Genomic DNA, 21798 nt, shown 5'->3' with positions numbered 1-21798 from the left:
GGGAAACTGCAGCCAGTCCTGACTCTCTAACAATTCACCTGTCTGATACACAAGTTAGTGAACACCTTATTTGTAAAGTATCTCATTTATACACCTAAAAACGTGAGTGAAGATGCCACAAGATTCACTGATGAGGGAAGGATTTGAACCTGGGTCTTCAACAAGCAAACATGACCTGAACCATCAATGACAGCAGTTCTCAAGTGACAACACTTGTGTCTTATGGATCATCTGCCTGTATGCCTTTTTAGTTGGTATCTCTCCATACCTTTACAGACAGATCTGTATTGAGGACTAGAAAAGTTACTTTTAGGAGGACTTGAAGAGCCATGGCGAGTTCTATTTGACCATGCCACTCACCAACATTTCCAGGTTGCCAGCAGGGAGAGGTGGGATGAACAATAAAAGACTGGAAAAAACCCTCTTCCAATATTTACACAGCTAATCAGCTACTATTGTACTTGATGTAAGCAAATTTTGCACCACCACTGATTCAGCCATTTACATAGTCCTTTTATTTTATTTACTTACAAGTTACAACATCTATATGCCTTTCAAATATAAAGTTCTCTGGGTGGCTTACAATAATGAAAATATTGTTAAAACACACTAACCATAACAAAATACTGCATAATTTTTAAAAAATCCGTAGGATATAATGCAGCCTGAGTTATCAGGATCTTTACTCTCATTCATATGCACGCCAAGTGATGTTCCAAACATCCACTTGCTACTCACATCTTGGCACCTTATCAATAACTGATTGCTCTGCTTTCCTTCAACTTTTATCCTGGGGTAAAACAAGAAGTATGTGCATATGACGCTCATGAACTCCTTCTCAGGAACAGTCTATTTTGGAAAGCATTCTGGAGCCCTAGAACAAGCAGCTTCAAGAGTGCCTGTATGATGACATTACAGCAACAATGCCAAACAAGCTGGATTTTTCTTCTGCAATTATCAACAGTGACTGGTGAAGAAGCAACATTAAGAATCCCCTGCCAATAGGGTGGTTCATTATGTACAATTTTCAATACTGTTTCAGGAAGCCTGCATATTCAGCTAGGGCTGTCTGACTCCTGTAACTCCAGCAACCAGAGAACTCCACTGCCTGTGTGAAGGGCATGGCATCAGTCCAGTATGTGAAATGGACTGGCAATGCAACACTTAATATTTCTGAGCTGCTGCTGCTGCTGCTGCTCATTCAATTTACTTACTTTCTTCTGCAACCTGCATAGTAATTGGCCAATCCCTGACCAAAGATAAACGGCATGGTTTTAAAATATTTGCTCCCTCCCCTCTCTTATTAAGAGTGTAAATCCTACAGTAAAGTTACAGAGTCATTTTTGCTTGCCTCCACATTGTGATAATTTCAATTATGTCATCACATTATGACTTCATGGCAAGGTTGTCAGAAGATATAAAAGGCACCCTTCAAACACAGGCAGCTATGCCCACTTACAATGTGAAAGAATTGCAGTTTCTTCATCTTTGTGCTATGAAGGCACATAGCTACCCACGCATGCTCTCTATTCCCAGTGACTAGAGGAGACTGGTATTCTAATGAGATCAAAGACATCAGTGAGTGGAATCCACATTGTAAATGCCCCCATTGTCAAAATAAGACAGGCTATGGTAGAATACCCTCTTTAGGATGCACACCTTAACGTGGTGAGGGGGTTTGAGAGTGTTGAAGAAGCTAAGAGCAATGCCGTCAGGAGTCTAGACCAAGAGGCTAGACTCCTAGCAGGGGCACCCAAGGCGCAATGGTCAAAGCTGAGACACCAGACTAAGATGCATCCAAACTCAGAGGAAGGCAATGGTAAACCACCTCTGAATACCTCATACCACGAAAACCCTATGAACAGAGTATCCAAAATGCAACACAAGATAGTGCTGGAAGATGAGACCCCCAGGTCAGAAGGCACTCACTGAGCTACTGGGGAAGAACAAAGGACAAGTACGAGTAGCGCTGTGACTAATGATGCAGCTGGGTCAAAGCCGAAAGGAAGCCCAGAGACTGATGCGCACAGATGTGAAAGGAGAGTCCAGAGTTGTACGACACACACAATAGGAACATGGAATGTGAGAAGCATGAACCAGGGAAAGTTAGAAATTGTCAAGCAAGAAATGGAACATATCAACATTACAATACTTGGTGTGAGTAAATTAAAATGGACTGAAATGGGACATTTTCAATCAGATGTGAAAGGAGAGTCCAGAGTTGTACGACACACACAATAGGAACATGGAATGTGAGAAGCATGAAACAGGGAAAGTTAGAAATTGTCAAGCAAGAAATGGAACATATCAACATTACAATACTTGGTGTGAGTAAATTAAAATGGACTGAAATGGGACATTTTCAATCAGATGTGAAAGGAGAGTCCAGAGTTGTACGACACACACAATAGGAACATGGAAAGTGAGAAGCATGAAACAGGGAAAGTTAGAAATTGTCAAGCAAGAAATGGAACATATCAACATTACAATACTTGGTGTGAGTAAATTAAAATGGACTGAAATGGGACATTTTCAATCAGGCAACTACAACATATTTTATGCCAGAAATGAGAAATCAAGAAGAAACGGGGTTGCTTTAATAGTGAGAAGTGATGTAGCAAAAGCAATTAGGAGCTACAATGCAATGTCTGAGCGAGTGATATCAATGAGATTAAACGGGAAACCTATTAACATAACCATCATCCAAGTCTATGCTCCAAACGGCAAATGCAGAAGAAGAGGAATTGGAGAGATTTTACGCATAAGTACAGGAGGAAATTGATCACATACCAAAACAAGATATGATGATAATCATGGGGGACTGGAATGCAAAAGTAGGGAACAGAGAAGAACTAGGAATTGTGGGGAAATGGGGCTTAGGTGACAGAAATGAAGCCAGAGAAAGACTTATTGAATTCTGTGAAGCCAATAATTTGTTTCTTGTGAACGCATTTTTTGAGCAACCAAAAAGACAACTGTACACGTGGACATCACCGGATGGTCAATATAGGAATCAAACTGATTACATAATTGGAAACAGAAGATGGAGAAGTTCCATACTTTCTGCAAAAACAAGACCAGGAGCAGACTGCGGTACAGATCATGAACTGATTGTATCAAAAATCAGAGTAAAGCTAAAGAAGAACACCAATGCACTCATAATGCCAAAATACAATTTAAATAACATCCCAGAAGAATATAAAGATCAAATAAGGAACAGTTGAAGGTCTGGCGTACCGACTCCACAGCCCTGGCTGAAGCTCACTCCGACAATCCACTGTATGGATTTGGGAAGCCTACCTAAGAGGCAGTAGAGAAACACCTAAAACAAAACAAAAGCAAAACCCAAAAGCCCTCCTTAAAAAAGGCAGATGTAAACTAATTTAGGCTCCATCCTCACTATATGTTTAAAGTAGTATCATACCACTTTAAGTAGTGCTGGCTTCTGTCAAAGAATGCTGGGAACTGTAGCTTGTTGTGGTTGCTGAGAGTTGTTATTAGACCCTTACTGCCCTCACAGAGCTACAAATTCCAGAGTGGTTTAACAATAAATCCTTCTTCCCAGAGAACAAACTACAGTTCCCAGGATTCTTTTTGGGGGAAGTGGTATAATAGTGCCTTAAATGTATAGTGCAGATGGGGCCTTACAAAAGCTTGTAAGGCAGCTAGCTACCTGCTTGTGCTCCATTCCAAAGAAAGGGTGCCAATGCAAAGATAGCCAAGATGTGCTTGCCCTGATTCATGCATTTTTCAACACAAGGGAAAAAGAAGCAGAGCCTTTTTCAAAGATCAAACATGCGAGGGAATATACAAGTACTGGGCATAAGATGTGAAGCACTTGTCAGAGACAAATGCCACTGCACCATCTGAATCAGCAGCATATTCCACCTTGGACATACAAAATATAATGAAGACACTGTCCTACCTCATCATGTTTCAAATTGTAGTGTGGTTAATTATTTGTTAACAACCCATCTTGTACATCTTCTAGTTTAAGGTGACTCCTTCCTTCATAATTCAGAGGACAAATGCAGGGCTGCAATCTAGTGTTTCACAGATCTGGCCATTTGAAATCAAGAACTGCAACCTTAAAATACTGAATGCAATGAAAATACAGTGTAAAAAACCAACAACCAAACAGCTCCCTTAACTGTTGTAGTTAAGCATAAAAGATCATTAAAATATTAGGGTATTCCCGTTTGGAGGGTTGACGTTCAGACTGGGAAGGACACACACGCAGTATCACCTTAGGAATAAAAAAACAGCAGTAGGCAACCTACTGATTGCAATTATCTCAGAAAATGAAAAAACCACACGTACTGCCTTCAAGTCAATTCCGACTTATGGCAACCCTATGAATAGGGGTTTCATGAGGCTGAGAGGCAGTGACTGGCCCAAGGTCACCCAGTGAGCTTCATGGCTATGTGTGGATTCGAACCCTGGTCTCCCAGGTCATAGTATAACACGTTAACCACTACACCACACTGGCTCTTCTCAGAAAATGAACCTTGCTGTATTTCTAACATACAGGAATACGGAACTTCACTTTACGGACACTCGTGAGTATGGACATATTTACAGTAGCACCATTCCCGTTTACGTACACTCGCTTTGCAAGAACGGACACTTAATGTCATGACGCCACCGCCCAATCAGTTTCCAACTACAAGCTTTTTCTTAAAATAAGGCCTACTGTGTTTATTTTAGTTATAAATGTGTTATTTACATCAGTTATGCCCATATTTATTTATTTATTTAATTTAATTTATATACCGCCCTAAGCCCGAAGGCTCTTTGACAACTGCAGTGCAGTATATGCGTTGATAAGTGAAAAAAGGTAGTGCCTCACTTTAAGTACATTTTCGGTTTACGTACTCGCTCTGGACCCATTGCGTACGTTAATGCGGGGTATTCCTGTAAACTAGTTCCTCCACATATAGCCATTTCCATTCCTCTTTTGTCCCCATGGCACTCTTAAAAATGACTATCTGGTATGAAAGCAAATGCCGTGCTGACTAGCAAGCACTGGACTCAAAACCTGCAGGCTCAGTTTGCATCAAATGGCTGACAACTCAGAGCACACAGCATAAAGCAAGTCTTACTGCAAAGATATACAGTGTTGCTTATACATCATCAACTCCGTCAACGCTCAAGAAAAATACTGAATAGCCCACATGGATGAAAACAGCCCTCCTTAGGGGTATAGGGTATCCATAAGCCAATCCCAACTCATATTTCAGACCTCCAAACAAGACCCCATTGTGCCTATATTGTCCAAGCCTGCATTCTGATTCTAAAGAACTAGGTCAGAAATTACACCTAAAAACTACTGTCAACAATACATACAATTTCTGTAACTTAGCTGAGGCAGCAGAGTAGCCACATAGCAATTGCTGCTGAAATACAACCCACCTGTCCTATCATAACACAGCTTTATGGAACTGTTTATCAAGTTTTATCATCTGAGGCACAAAATACATGCTCATGAGGATGCTTTGGACAAGTCACCACCTCTCAGCCTACTCCAATTTGCAGGCTTGCTCAGAGGCTATCACAAAGATATATTACCAATCCTTACCCGAAGGCAAGTTAAAATTTAAAAAGTTGTATTAAATGCAAACCAGTGCAATATACAAAAAAGGAAACTGAATAGGTCTTTTTCCTATTAAAGTGCAGGTGAAGGATGCTTGCTAAACTTTCTGGGCTGAAGCACATACGCTGCGCTGATATTTGAAAAATACATGCAACCACAGGTTTCAAGTTCTGCTGTCTTTTCTCTTGAGAAAACACAGGGGGCACAGCCCACTGCATCTCCGCTATAAGGTTCACAGATGTGTAAACAGTAGTTTCAAAACTCTAGCAAGAAGGCAAATTATCTAAAGCAATTATCTGATTAATCCTTAAATGAAGTTCTGCTGTGGTTCAGCCTCCTTTTTTGCGCAGCACTCTAGGTGCTTAGTGAGAGCCAGTGTGGTATAGTGGTTAAGGTGTTGGACTACGACCTGGGAAACCAGGGTTTGAATCCCCACATACCCATGAAGCTCACTGGGTGACCTTCAGCCAGTCACTGCCTCTCAGCCTGTGCTCCTCAACATATTTGCAAAGGTTTGTAGTACCATTAGGAGTCAAACAACAGAGTCCCTGACTCCAGCAAAAGCCAAACATTCTGAAAGAGATCTGCAAGTGGCATTTATGGCAGTAAGTGTCTCAACAAAACTACAGAATTAAAATGGAATTATGTCTGGTTAACAGCAATATTAAAGTGGTGCCCTGCTAAGAAGATTCTGAAGTGTGCACTCCCATTTTGCACCTAGTATTTCCAATGTAACTGCTATCTGGTGCATTTCAAAGGCATATGGAACTTAGCCATCACATTAAGCCACGGGGGGGGGGAGCCATGCCTTTTCCCCCACACAAAGAGCACTTACTCAAGAAACCCTTGCACCTTATTTTGTATGGAAGTTGCTGCAGAGCTCCTCCGTATTTCTTAAGAACCCTTATGCAGTTCTGTACACAGTGTTAAGAGATTAAAAAGCATGCCAAATCCTCTTGACTGTCCAGAGGAAGGTGAAAAGCAAAACATGAAATGCTCAATTCCTCACCTTGAACAGTCCAGACACTTCAATTTCCAGCAACAAAAAATACTCCGAGGGGCTAAGAAAGTGTAAAGCTGAAAGAAGGAAAGCAAGGGACACTATATGCCCCCCCCCGCAACTGAATTGCAAATAGGGCAGTGCATGAAGTAAGGTTAACACATCATGAGAGCCTGTACAACTAAGGATGGGGAACCTAGTTCCCTCCAGATCTTGTGGAACTCCCAACTCTCATCAGACCCAGCCAGTATGGCCAATGGACAAGAAAGGTGAGAGGCATAGTCCAGTAACATCTGGAGTAGCACAGGTGTAATCCAGGTGTAGAAGGTGAGATGTGTTGTCCAGCAATATCTGGTGCCTCACCCCATTGTACACTTGTACACAGAACAGCAACAGGGATCGGTGGGGAGAAGCAGTAATCTGGGGAAAAGGAACCAACTTTGAACCAAATATTAACATGAGGGAATGTGTTGGCAGCAAAAATCTTTAAAGAAAAAAACATTTCTGGTAAGAGAACAGCCATGTAAGGGTGAACACCTTAGGCAACTATTTTCAGGTTTTCTGCACAAACCAAATTCTTTTCACATTGCCTTGTTTGCCAGGGAACTCTTGCACAGGATGCTGGGACATATCCTAGGGGCATGATGTCCAGTTCCTGTATTGCTGGGATTACTTCTATTTTCCCAACATTAGTCGAAGGGCCAAAAAAAAGAAGATTCTCAAGAACAGTTGAAATTCACAGTAATGTTTGCCGCTGCCTAGGATAAGGGCTTCACAGGTATAGAGATATGTGCTCAGATGATATGCTATTGTCCAGGGAGGACATGAACACCCAAGAATAATGCACTTCCCAAGAGTCAGCTTGGCAGTGGCCCTTTCCTTTTTCAGAATGTGTTTGAGTCAGAAATACAACATTTATATTTATGTGAAGACTACATCCCAAGGGATTACTATGGTAAACAGAGATTTTTTGCATCTTCTCTGTACAAGTGGAAGTGTATGCAAAACACAGAGTACACCCTAATTAAAATTTGGTGCAGCTGTTGGGAGACCAGCTAAAGCAGCCTTGGGAGCCTGATTTAGCCTGCAGGCTACCAATTTGTCATCCCTTTTCTGGAGCTGCGACCACAAGGACATCAAGGGCACCCACCAATACTTCCTTTGCAATGTGAAATATAGGGAAGATCAGTAGAGGTGAACACACTACCTTTCCAGGAAACTTGCCAGTCATTACTTATCTGCTCACTGAGGAATCTTCAATACATTTCCAAGACAGACCAGGGTTCCTTGGAACCCAGTTTGCAAACGGCAGCAGCACAGAGCTGTCAGGGCAACAGATAACCCTTCGATCAGGGGTTCTTAACCTGTGGTCCATGAATGGGCTTCAGGGGCTCCCATGAACTGGGCACACAGACACACACACACAAAAAATTTCCAATGCAACAAAATTAATTGTATTAATTTTATGGAGTCCATAGAGTTCATCAGATTCTCAAAGGGGTCTGTGACCCAAAAAAGGTTAAGAGCCATTGCCTTAGATAGAAGAGCTGCACCTTAAGAAACACACAAGCAGCAATCCTGCTACTTTGGCACAGAGGGAATACCTATTGAAGTCTTGCCAATCCAAGGTCCATCAACTTTGGAAGTAACTTTTAGGCAAAAGTATTTCCCATTATCCAAAACACACATTGGAGGTGCTACACTAGAGCTTGGTAGGCCATCAACACACAGAAATAAAATTAATTTTCCCACAATAGAGTAAGGATGTATCATGATCTAATACCAACAGCTTCTGTACAGATGGCAATGTGCTACATGCCCGCCAAGATAGGAAGCAGCGTGCAAAGGACAGGAGAAGCCTCATTTGATGTTAAAGCAGAAATGCTATGGGCCCAGTTTAAGGGCCCAGCCATTGCGACCAACTGCCTATGTCCCTTCTAGCAAGGACAAAGCTACATAAGCAACAGGAGTCAGGTCACAATCGTTCCAGCACTCTCAACATTTGGTGAGTAAATCTTATATATGAGAAACAGATTGCAAGTCACAGCACAGTATGGAAGAAACCACTAGAGAAAGGACTGCAAAGTAGTTCCAGTATATACAACAAGAGAATGAAGTGGTAAAATGGATTATATCACTCCAGACTGCAGGTGGGAAATGGCACTTCTGAATGTTCCCTTGCGGAGAAAAATTCCATGAATGATACTAGTATATCAGAACAAAAGATTCTAGGTCAGTCTGCTTCATGCTGTACCAGTTCTCTACTTGGGGATATTGTTTACAGAGGAAAAAATAATAGGATCCCTCTTCAACAATCTGAAGTGGTACAGTCCATTCTATCACCTCATTCTGCTGCATATGTAGACAAGTCATGTTGTGTTGTGTGGAGGAATGACAATGGGAAACAAAGAGTCAAAATGACACACTAAATATGCTCAACCCAGCATGTTAAACATTATATAGGATAAAACAGAGAATAGCCATAACACCAGCCTTGCATCCAGGAATGGCATGAACAGGAAGGCCATCCTGGGACAGAACAAGAACATGGTATTCAGAGAAGCCAGATACCAGAGAAGTAGGAAGAGGGAAACCATACTATCCAAATAGGAACGGGGATCGTTATTATACACATCATACAGCATTGCTGAGAATATAAAAATGCTGTCACCTCCCCTCTTCGTGAAGAATACCACTTAGCATTTACATAGCAGCATTCAAAACACTCCAGGTATGTCATCTCAATCGTTACAACAGCCCTCTAAGGTGGGTCAATTGTCATAACACCAATTTTCAAACTGGAAATGGGCAATGGCGGATGAGAAAACAGTTAACTTGCTTAAGGACACCTCGTGAGCTCGTGACCCAGAAACTCTCAGCTTTAGTAATTCCTTCTTGGGGGTGGAAGGGATCGGCCGGTGGAAAAAAAAAGGGGGGGAAGTAAACCACTTAATACCGCTCTCTGCGGAGGGGGGGGAGGAGAGGGACGGCAGAGCGCTACGTACAAGTCCCACTCGAAGAGCTCGACCCAGACTCCGTCACACCACGCCCCTAAGTCTGGCCTGTGGGGAGTCAGCAAGAGTTGCACCCACGTGGGTGACGCCCAGGTTCTTCCCCTCCCCACCTCACTCGCGCCCTGCCGCGCGCCATCACGCTTGCGCACTGGAACGTAGTCGAAGGTTCCATTTGCCGCCGCCGCCCCCACCCCCTTTCCATCATTCACACGACCTGCTCTTCCTCCTCCTCCCCTCCCCCCCCCGACAGGCACGCGTCGAGCTGGCACTACGAAGGCCTCCGTTGCTGCATTCGAAGCCACGGGGCGCGCCTGCTCACGTTTAGTCGGAAGAGGGCGGATGAGGAGGCTCGAGGGCGGCAGCTGAAGGGCAAGAGCCGCCTTCTCAAAGGTGCCCCGTCCACCTCCCGGCGTTGGAATAAGGTCAAATCAGACGCCCCGGGCCTGTCTGGAGCCCAAGGCCCATGCCCTACTGAGCACCACTCACCTGAAGCCGCCATGTTGGGAAGAGGAGAGAAGGCAAAAGGCCCGGATGCGGCCGTCACGTGATTATAGCGAAAGAGGCACCTCCTTCTCCTCTGAGGGGGGCGTATGCAAAAAGAAGGAGGGGAAGTGGGGCGGAGCGAGCGAGAAGCCGATTAGGCGGATTGGTTCTGCGATTCTCAGTTTGGAGGAGGAGGTAGCATCACGTAGAACAACGCTTCCGAGGTCGAATCTACTTTCTAAAAGTGGAGGATTGATCCCCGCCGGCATCTCCACCTATAAAAGGACCCCAAGACGGCAGGGTTGGTGGGACGCGGAGGTCGCTATTGTCGGTGGTGTGTTTTTAACTTAGCGCGTATCCCACTTTACTGGTAAGATGGACCCAGTGCATGGCTTCTGTATTAAGGCAGCTTCGGGGGGTCGGGTTATATATGCTGTTTGTGTGTTGTTTATCCACATAATGGAAGCATTGCACTTTCTCGAAGGTGTATTAAATGAGGTGGTGGGCAAAGCGGTTTTTAAAAAAATGTTACCCAACTCCACGTTAAAAATAACAGCAGTAATGCATCCTGCAAGTCGAAAACTAGCGCACAGGGTGGCCAAAAAAACTTTTTCCCTGATGGTGTATTGATCTTTCTTTCTGTTGGTGGATTTTTTTATAAATTGTATACTGTGTATAAAGTTCTCTGTTAAATTTCAGTCCCTTGCTGAAAACGTTCCTATTCGGTCAACCGTTCCCTGCAGTTTGACCAGCCACATTCTGAGCAGTTTATATGTGTGTGGATTTTATATTGTTTTATGTAATCTCTGTTGTTCACTGCTTTGTTAATGTTCTGTGATTAAGTGGTATATGCATTTGTTAAATAAAAATATTTTAAAATGTGAATTCTGGCTCAACCCCATCGTCCATATTAAAGTAGTAAAGTCCATTCTGTTTTTCCCAGGCTCTACAACCTATTTCTGATGCAGTTTTAGATCAAGCCTAAAAGAATCACAGTCTTACACCATATTTCTGCTCCAGGAGCTAGAGGGAGCCCCAGCTGATGAAGTGTCAAGGCCCCAGCTGACAAAGCATCAAGGCGAGTTAAGCAGCAGAGCGAAAAGAGGGTAAGTAGCTCCCATTTATTCCATTATTAAATTGAAGTAAAACAGCTCAGAGCAATAAGTAATAAGGGCAGCCCAAGGTCACCCTGAGCTAGGAGCCAAATCCTGAAAGAACCTATATCTGAGGAGACAGATCCTAGGAGAAGGAAGCCCATAGAAAGCTAGTTTTCAACACCACCCTAGCAGGAAAGCTTCAGGGGACACTGTAAACAAGGCTAAATTCCAGTCGGAGAGAAGGGGGAAAAGGAAACTCCACCGACACATACAGGGAGAGAGTCAGCTCAGTCCTTGCTAAAAAGGGCAGCTTCAGCCTTCCTGAAACACAACCACAAGCTCTGTTTCCCTAGGTTAAAGAAAGGTCAGGCTGTTCTAGGTGGGAAAACAACAAACACAAAAGACTTGCCTGGAAGGCACAGCCCCTTGATTAGATTAAAAGCAGCCAAAAGCTTATACAGCCCCGCCCCTCGCTCAGGAAGGAAGGAAGCCTGAGAGAATACTAAAGAGTTAAGCCCCAGCTGATAGCCATCAGCCTCAAGTAACACATCATTGGCTGGCAGCAGTAGCTGGGAGGAACCAGCCACACATATAAAGTCAGAGCACCCTAGCGAGGGAGCCTGCTCCACGAGCTAGAGGGAGCCCCAGCTGACGAAGCGTCAAGGCGAGTTAAGGCGAGTTAAGCAGCAGAGCGAGTTCGGCAGCAGGCCGAGGAGGCCAGGGCCCCCTACTCTGCCCGTCTGTTCCCTGACCTCAACTAAACTGCAGTCTCCAACCCATTGACATAATAAACCTTAAACAAAACTATGCAGGTAAGAATATGTGGGGGCTTTCCAGTGTTTTGCACCGCCTGCAGCATGTACGACTATCTGCCTGTTGGACAGAAGTCGTGGGTGTGCTCTCGGTGCAATGAGCTCCTGGCTCTCCGGGAACGACTTCATTTCCTTGAGGCCAAGGTGGCGGACCTGGAAAAGCTGAGAGAGGCAGAGAGGTGTGTGGAGGAGGCCTTCAGGGACGTTATAGCTGTGTCCCACTCCAACGATGATAGCTCTCCTGCTATCATGGACAACGATGGTCTCGGGGAAGGAGAGCATCCAGCTGAGGAAGAGGGAAACGATCCCTTAGAAGGGACCCATTCCTTGGGGGATGAGCAGCTATCCTCTCGTGCCGAGGATATATCTCCAGGGGGTGGAAGGATCCTTGTAGTGGGTGATTCGATCATTAGGAACATAGACAGTGGGGTGTGTGATGGGCGTGTAGACCGCAAGGTGTTTTGCCTGCCTGCTGCGAAGGTTGCGGATATCGCCCGTCGTTTAGATAGTTTGGTAGACAGTGCTGGGAAGGAGTCAGTGGTCGTGGTGCACGTTGGCACCAACGACATGGGGAAATGCAGCCGTGAGGTCCTGGAAGCAAAATTTAGGTTGCTAGGTAGGATGCTGAAAGCCAGGACCTCCAAGGTGGCTTTCTCTGAAATGCTACCAGTTCCAGCCAGACAGGCCCAGCTTTGCAGTCTCAATGCGTGGATGAGACGATGGTGTCGGGTGGAAGGGTTCGGATTTGTTATGCACTGGGGAACATTTTGGGACAAGCCGGGCCTGTACAAAAGGGACGGGCTCCACTTGAACCAGAATGGAACCAGACTGCTGGCACTTAAAATTAAAAAGGTAGCAGAGCAGCTTTTAAACTGACTGAGGGGGGAAACCCAACAGGAGCTGAGAAAGGTCCGGTTCGGAATAAACCTCCCCCCTGGGATAAAAACCAAAGGAATGATGAACCTTTAAAAGGGGTAGGACTAGAAGTAGGCATTGTGAGAGCAGGGGCACAGGATATAAATTCAGAAGAGCAAAATTACCACAGGCCTAACCACAAGTGCCAAAGACACTTGAAGAGAGACACTGCTTACAAGTGCCTGTACGCTAATGCTAGGAGCCTCCGAACCAAGATGGGAGAACTGGAGTGCTTGGTCTTAGAGAAGAGCATTGATATAGTGAGCATAACGGAGACCTGGTGGAATGGAGAAAACCAGTGGGATACGGTTATCCCTGGATATAAACTATATCGGAAGGACAGGGAAGGACGTATTGGTGGCGGAGTCGCTCTATACGTGAAAGAAGGCATTGAATCCAGCAAGCTCGAAACCCCAAAAGAGGCAGACTCCTCCACAGAATCGTTGTGGGTGGTGATACCGTGCCCCAGGAGGGACTTAATACTGGGAACGATCTATCGTCCCCCTGATCAAAATGCTCAGGGAGACCTTGAGATGAGATATGAAATTGAGGAAGCATCCAAACTAGGAAATGTGGTAGTAATGGGTGACTTCAACTACCCGGACATAGACTGGCTGCATATGTGTTCCAGTCATGACAAAGAAGCAAAGTTTCTAGATATTCTAAATGACTATTCCCTAGACCAGTTGGTCATGGAACCGACCAGAGGGACGGCAACCCTGGACTTAATCCTCAGTGGGGACCGGGACCTGGTGCGAGATGTAAGTGTTGTTGAACCGATTGGGAGCAGTGACCACAGTGCTATTAAATTAAACATACATGTAACTGGCCAATTGCAAAGAAAATCCAACACGGTCACATTGGACTTCAAAAGAGGAAACTTCACAAAAATGAGGGGATTGGTAAAAAGAAAGCTGAAAAACAAAGTCCAGAGGGTCACATCACTCGAAAATGCTTGGAAGTTGTTTAAAAACACTATATTAGAAGCTCAACTGGAGTGCATACCGCAGATCAGAAAAGGTACCGCCAGGGCCAAGAAGATGCCAGCATGGTTAACGAGCAAAGTCAAGGAAGCTCTTAGAGGCAAAAAGTCTTCCTTCAGAAAATGGAAGTCTTGTCCGAATGAAGAAAATAAAAAAGAACACAAACTCTGGCAAAAGAAATGCAAGAAGACAATAAGGGATGCTAAAAAAGAATTTGAGGAGCACATTGCTAAGAACATAAAAACCAACAACAAAAAATTCTATAAATACATTCAAAGCAGGAGACCATCTAGGGATACAATTGGACCCTTGGATGATAAGGGAGTCAAAGGTGTACTAAAGAATGATAAGGAGATTGCAGAGAAGCTAAATGAATTCTTTGCATCTGTCTTCACAGTGGAAGATATAGGGCAGATCCCTGAACCTGAACTAACATTTGCAGGAAGGGATTCTGAGGAGCTAAGACAAATAGTGGTAACGAGAGAGGAAGTTCTAAGCTTAATGGACAATATAAAAACTGACAAATCACCGGGCCCGGATGGCATGCACCTGAGAGTTCTCAAAGAACTCAAAGGTGAAATTGCTGATCTGCTAACTAAAATATGTAACTTGTCCCTCGGGTCCTCCTCCGTGCCTGAGGACTGGAAAGTGGCAAATGTAACGCCAATCTTCAAAAAGGGATCCAGAGGGGATCCCGAAAATTACAGGCCAGTTAGCTTAACTTCTGTCCCTGGAAAACTGGTAGAAAGTATTATTAAAGCTAGATTAACTAAGCACATAGAAGAACAAGCCTTGCTGAAGCAGAGCCAGCATGGCTTCTGCAAGGGAAAGTCCTGTCTCAGTAACCTATTAGAATTCTTTGAGAGTGTCAACAAGCATATAGATAGAGGTGATCCAGTGGACATAGTGTACTTAGACTTTCAAAAAGCGTTTGACAAGGTACCTCACCAAAGGCTTCTGAGGAAGCTTAGCAGTCATGGAATAAGAGGAGAGGTCCTCTTGTGGATAAGGAATTGGTTAAGAAGCAGAAAGCAGAGAGTAGGAATCAACGGACAGTTCTCCCAGTGGAGGGCTGTAGAAAGTGGAGTCCCTCAAGGATCGGTATTGGGACCTGTACTTTTCAACTTGTTCATTAATGACCTAGAATTAGGAGTGAGCAGTGAAGTGGCCAAGTTTGCTGACGACACTAAATTGTTCAGGGTTGTTAAAACAAAAAGGGATTGCGAAGAGCTCCAAAAAGACCTCTCCAAACTGAGTGAATGGGCAGAAAAATGGCAAATGCAATTCAATATAAACAAGTGTAAAATTATGCATATTGGAGCAAAAAAATCTGTATTTCACATATACGCTCATGGGGTCTGAACTGGCGGTGACCGACCAGGAGAGAGACCTCAGGGTTGTAGTGGACAGCACGATGAAAATGTCGACCCAGTGTGCGGCAGCTGTGAAAAAGGCAAATTCCATGCTAGGGATAATTAGGAAAGGTATTGAAAATAAAACAGCCGATATCATAATGCCGTTGTATAAATCTATGGTGCGGCCGCATTTGGAATACTGTGTACAGTTCTGGTGGCCTCATCTCAGAAAGGATATTATAGAGTTGGAAAAGGTTCAGAAGAGGGCAACCAGAATGATCAAGGGGATGGAGCGACTCCCTTACGAGGAAAGGTTGCAGCATTTGGGGCTTTTTAGTTTAGAGAAAAGGCGGGTCAGAGGAGACACGATAGAAGTGTATAAAATTATGCATGGCATTGAGAAAGTGGATAGAGAAAAGTTCTTCTCCCTCTCTCATAATACTAGAACTCGTGGACATTCAAAGAAGCTGAATGTTGGAAGATTCAGGACAGACAAAAGGAAGTACTTCTTTACTCAGCGCATAGTCAAACTATGGAATTTGCTCCCACAAGATGCAGTAATGGCCACCAGCTTGGATGGCTTTAAAAGAAGATTAGACAAATTCATGGAGGACAGGGCTATCAATGGCTACTAGCCATGATGGCTGTGCTCTGCCACCCTAGTCAGAGGCGGCATGCTTCTGAAAACCAGTTGCTGGAAGCCTCAGGAGGGGAGAGTGTTCTTGCACTCGGGTCCTGCTTGCGGGCTTCCCCCAGGCACCTGGTTGGCCACTGTGAGAACAGGATGCTGGACTAGATGGGCCACTGGCCTGATCCAGCAGGCTCTTCTTATGTTCTTATGTTCTTATATTAAGGACTAGCAAGTTTATTATGGCATAAGCTTTCATAAGCTGGTGTTCACTTTATAGCGTGTGCCACAGGCAGCCCTGAAGAGCCCTGCTTGCTTTTTCCTGCTGCCCACCTCATCAGCTAGGCCAGGTGTGGGGAACCTTTGGCCTTCCAGATGTTGCTGAACTACAACTCCCATCAGCCCTAGCAAGAATGGCCAATGGCTAGGGATGATGTAGTTCAGCAACATCTGGAGGGCCAAAGGTTCCCCACACCTGAGTTAGGCAGTGAGGGAAAGAGTCCTGCTAATTGTAAAACGTTATAACAGTCTTCATCAACCAGTGTGCTGATGGAAGTTGTGATCCAGAACATCTGAAAGACTGGGGAAGGCTAATTGGAATGATCTTAAGGTAGGTACCCGGAAGTGAGGGATCATCTCATGTTTTATCAGGTTCTACCCTGCACCATCATAATCTGGGTTTCTTTGGAGGAAGGTGCATAATTGGCCTCTGTTCCCTGCTATATGCTTCATCTCTTCTACCTTTTCATGATCCACCCCTGAACCCACCCCCAAAGGTTTAGGATCAGAGACCTATGTATGTGCCTTTACATGTATGTGTGAATATAGTCCATATCTCTCTCTACCCCTCAGATCAGGGATGGGGAACCTGTAACCTTCCAGATGTTGTTTGTCAATAGCCTCCATCATCTTTGACCATTGGCTGTGGTGGGTAGGACTGATGGGAGTTGGTCACCAACAATTTCCAGACAATCATAGGTTTGTAATCCCTGCCTCAGATATTTCACTTCTAGAAACCTAACATCTCCCCAAAAGACAATAAAATAACAGTGTATTACAAGTGCTAGAAAATAGGGACTGGCCCTTACATCACAATATGTAAATTGCCCTTACATTACATTATTTAAATTTTTATCCTACCTTTTTACACAATGGTATTCAACATGTTTAACAGTATGCAAGATAAAATACAACATAAAACAATCCTATGAAATATAAAAAAGGTATATAAAACAAGCAGATAAAAAATAGATTAAGGGCAAAGCAATCCTATACCTACATTATTCTGGGACCGAAGATACACCTCTGCACAGCTGCCAAATCCAATACATATTCAGCAAGTTCAGAAAATATTAAAATGGTATGAATATGGCAGATATGCTTCCAGTATCCCTGGAAGCATTGCCACAGCCCACCAATTGGGACCTGTGCCAGCAATGACACCCACAGTGATTGGGAAAAGTTTATTTATTAAAAATGCAAAAGTAGGCATAAAATCAGGAAGCAGTACAACTCGTGCCACCACAAGTCAACAACTGTAGAAGCATGCTTACCCTTCCAGAAGAGCCTATCAATTGGAGATAAGCAGCATTCACTCCATTTGTCCCTAAATGGGCACAGCAATCCTATACTTCAGTTATGCTGGGGATAGCGATGTGATCTGTTAGCCGGAGCTGGTTCAAAAGCAGGCTGTCGACTAACAGGCCAATACAATTCAAGTTCATTCTTTGTCTGCTAGCCGCTGGTGTTACTGATTGGTTTTTCCCCCCTCACAAACAATATTAATATTTTGAAAGGAAATACCAATTTTTAAATGAAATATTGGTAAATGAAAGGGAATAACAATAAAATTATTGCCCTTGATATTTTCAAGGCAGATTTTTAATTTAAAAATCCATTTTCAGAAATAGCTGCAGAAAAATCCAGTCCACAAGGGAATAGGTGAATTAATGGAAAATTCAGTACCAAATCCGAATTGGGTGGAATTCTAGCACATCCCTGGCTGGGGTGAAGCTACATAAGCCTGATGGGAAGCTTTATTATTCTTCAGGAAATTCTTACACATGTGGAGGGAGAAAATATAGTTTAATGCAAGAATGGAATGGACATATGGGTACATGCTTCTGAATGTGACACATCCCTAAAAATTGTTGCCTTCTGGTGTGATAAACATTCTGCCCTTGAACAAAAAAACTGGTATATGGGCTTTTCCAGATTTCAGGCAAATAGGCTGTTGATATTATTAGAGCGAATAATAGCAGAAGAAATGAATTCATCTAAAGAACAAATATCAAAATTATATAAAATATTAATAGGTTTAGACATGAACACAACAGAAAGTCTCTAACATATATGGGAATCTGGTATAACACACCAGGAAGGAAGGGTGGATGGGTGGGTGGGTGGGTGGGTGGGTGGATGGGTGGGTGGGTGTTCAAACCCCTGTGTGCTGGAGAGGTTTCACCAATAAAAGCACATACCAACATATGTGGTAGACATGTCCAATGGTTCAGGAGGGGTTCAGGAGGAAGAGTGAGATATAAATTAAATAAATAATAAATAAATTTTGGGAAGTAGTTTTCAAGAAGTGCACAATATAAATAAATCACAACACAAAAGTAAACGTGAGACCAATACTGGATTTTTATATGAAGAACAAAAGTTAAAATTAAAGAGCTAATAGGATTAATCCTGACAGCAGCCAAATTTACTATAACTAAACACTGGAAAGATTTATAAGGAGCTAACCTAAAATATCATATCTAAAAGATCTCATTTCTTATATGCCCAACCGATCAGTGTACTCTACAGGAGAAGACCTTTAGATACCATCTCATCAGGAGATTCATTTGGTACAATGTAGGAATTGGACCTTTCAGGTGGCAGCATCTATTTTTTGGAACTCCCTGCTACATATCAGACAGGTACTGTCTTGATCAAAATGATGATCTATACATCTATTCAATACGTTCCTTTTTCAACAAGCCTTTTACCTTATATCGCAAGGAAAAGTGTTCTCGGCCCTACGAAACATCTATACGCGGCCTTCGTGGATTTGGCAGCGGCCTTTGACTTTGTAGATAGAGCAAGGTTGTGGGCCAAACTGGCCAAAACTAATATAGACAAGCATCTTCTCTTCCTCATCAGAGAACTATACACTGACAACAGTGCTAGAGTTAGGGTGGGCCTTTCTGGCACCCTTACAGATTCCATGGTTACTAACACGGGAGTTAAAAAGGGTTGCCTCTTGGCCCCATTTAATTTCTACCTTAACGAAATAACCTCTGAATTGACTGGCCCTGATTTCTTTCCTCCCGCCCTTGGAAACAGGAAAGTGTCGATTCTCTTATATGCTGATGACATGATCCTGTTGTCCATTACACGTGTTGGCCTAAGGAGATTGCTTAGGAAATGCAGCACTTATTGTGCAATAGAAAACCTCCGGATCAATTATTCCAAAACCAAAGTTATGGTTTTTGGTAAAAGGCATAGAAATTTTTCCTGGACTATGGATGGCCACCCGATTGAGCAATGTCATGCTTTTAAGTACTTGGGTATTTATTTCCAGGATAATCTTTCCTGGAAAAAAATATAAACAATACTAAAACAGCAGCTTTAAGATCCTGTGGGGATCTTGAGCTTCTATAGAACAGTAGGAGGCAATTTAGTCCTCCCAGCCCTAAAAATTTATACAAACAAAGTTCTTCACCAGATTATATACAGTGCACCTGTTTGGGGATGGGAAAGTTCCATCTTGTCCTCCCTTGAGACAATTCAAACCAGTTTTTTAAGAAAACTCCTCCGCCTCCCCCCAGGCACGCCGGCTGCATTGCTCTGAGCAGAACTTGGCCTCCCCCAAATTAGAGCCCATGCTCATTATACCATGTTCAATTTCTGGGAATCTTTAAAAAACGCTTCTACCAAACTCTCAAAAATCTGCTATGACCAGGCATTAAATGATAGCTTTTGGTGCTCCAGAATAGCAAGCCTATATCACTTATAACAACCCCAAATTTACTCATTTTGAACCGAGTTAAGTTGAAAGATGCAATTTTTCAACACTGCTTCTGGATTGATCATCTGGCCATTAATAATTCCAAATTTTCAAGGTGGTATGGAGCAATTAAGTCGGATCATCAGAGGGCTAGTTACGTGTCCTATCCTATGCCAACAAACTTTAGACACGTATTTACCGCCATAAGGTTCCAGACAATGTCGATGGCAGTCTTGTTAGGCCGCTATAGCCAGGTCCCTTGGGCCCAGCGATTATGTATTTGCGGAGCAGAGGTGGCCAAAGATCTACCCCATTACTTTCTGGATTGCCCATTATATGCCCACCCGAGAGCTAAATTCCTTGATGGTTTGTTGTTACAACAAGGAACTTTGCAAGAAATCATGGTCCGTCTCTTATCGGACCAGGACCCATTAGTCACACACAGAGTAGCCCTCTTTGCATTCGCTGCCCAAAAGCTACGGGCGAAGTATGCTGAAGTTTTGCTAACCAATCCTTAGTGAATAGTATCATGGATATGTACTTTTTATCTGTTTTAAATGCTTGTTTGTTTGTTTTTTTAATACTGTAAATTATATAATGTATATTGCAAAGGCCTACGGCTAGGCAATAAAGTTTGACTATGAAGTTGAGTTGACTATGAACAAGCCTTTTAAGTGGGGATTTTTATTCCAGTCTGTATCTGTATTTGATTTGGAATTGTTTTTATTTATGATGTTTTCATTGTTCAGTTGGTTTGCAATGTTTCATGTAAAACTATTAACAAATGAAATTAAATAAATAAATGTTGGTATTCCAAACTGTGGCTTATGGCAATAGTTGAAAAATTGACCCCCCAAATTTGTTGTTATGTGCCTCCAAGTCAACTGCGACTTATGGCGACCCTATGAATCAGCGACCTCCAAGAGCATCTGTCACGAACCACCCTGTTCAGATCTTGTAAGTTCAGGTCTGTGGCTTCCTTTATGGAATCAATCCATCTCTTGTTTGGCCTTCCTCTTTTTCCACTCCCTTCTGTTTTTCCCAGCATTATTGTCTTTCCTAGTGAATCATGTCTTCTCATTATGTGTCCAAAGTATGATAACCTCAGTTTCATCATTTTAGCTTCTAGTGATAGTTCTGGTTTAATTTGTTCTAACACTCAATTATTTGTCTTTTTTGCAGTCCATGTTATCCGCAAAGCTCTCCTCCAACAACACATTTCAAATGAGTTGATTTTTCTCTAACCTTTGCCACATCGTAGGACTTCATTATGTATACAAACAAAAAAGAAGGCAGGGATCAATTATTGGCATATTTACACATTTGGAATACATGAATAATATGCAATATAATGCAAACTGTAGATGTAAACCCAATCCATTGAAGGCAGCTTGCTCCACCCAAAAGAAGCTGTAAACTCTTAACTCTGAGTGGCATTGTTTTTGAAAATGATGTATGGAATAATCTGTTGAATATATGTAAGGTAACAGAGAAAATGTTATAGATGTTTTTAATTTTGTTGTGAATATATAAGGAAAATGCATATCTATCTAATAAATTTGGAAACATTAGAATTGGAAAAGTCACCTGTTTATATTTACCTCCCTTGTGCAATGTCTTACTTTATTACAAACATTTTTATACTGCCCTTCAGTTATTGTCAGCTCTTCACTGAGACAGCAGTGTCGGTAGGGGTGCAGGCAGGGCTGGAGATTCCTTGGTAATTGCCAGGCCGTAAGTCCTCAGCCGGCAGCTTGGCTATAAATCTGCCAGGCTAGCAAGGAGGAAGCAAGATAAGGGCAGAGGCCGTTCAAAGCTTACGTGCCAAGCCAGAAATCCAGAAGAGACGTCAGTGAAGGTCCGGGTCTAGTTTGCCGAGAGATCAGTCCAAGTCAAGGTTCAGGGGATAGGAAGACACACAGTG

At 43.2% G+C, this 21798-nt stretch overlaps 1 protein-coding gene and 1 long non-coding RNA gene across 3 annotated transcripts in view; one reads left to right on the top strand and one right to left on the bottom strand.

The window, feature by feature from the left end:
- Nucleotides 1-10200, bottom strand: part of EIF4B (eukaryotic translation initiation factor 4B) — a 46109-nt gene extending 35909 nt beyond the window's left edge. Inside the window, exon 1 of the mRNA XM_061614589.1 lies at nt 10094-10200. Within this exon, the coding sequence (XP_061470573.1) occupies nt 10094-10106 (13 nt within the window). The 5' untranslated portion in view covers nt 10107-10200. The remainder of the gene's footprint in view (nt 1-10093) is intronic.
- Nucleotides 9951-21413, top strand: LOC133379406 (uncharacterized). Of its 2 annotated transcripts, XR_009761173.1 has the most exons (4): nt 9951-10460; nt 11034-11196; nt 16409-16490; nt 21057-21413. It is a non-coding gene; the product is annotated as an uncharacterized LOC133379406 (long non-coding RNA). The 2 variants fall into 2 exon arrangements; XR_009761172.1 differs by lacking the exon at nt 16409-16490 and having other exon boundaries at nt 9964-10460.
- Nucleotides 21414-21798: the final 385 nt, after the last annotated feature.

The sequence above is a fragment of the Rhineura floridana genome, chromosome 3 (assembly GCF_030035675.1).
Source record: "Rhineura floridana isolate rRhiFlo1 chromosome 3, rRhiFlo1.hap2, whole genome shotgun sequence".
In the NCBI taxonomy this organism is placed as follows: Eukaryota; Metazoa; Chordata; class Lepidosauria; order Squamata; family Rhineuridae; genus Rhineura; species Rhineura floridana.
Note: the sequence above shows the minus strand (reverse complement) of the source record. Positions and strands in the feature narration are given on the sequence as shown.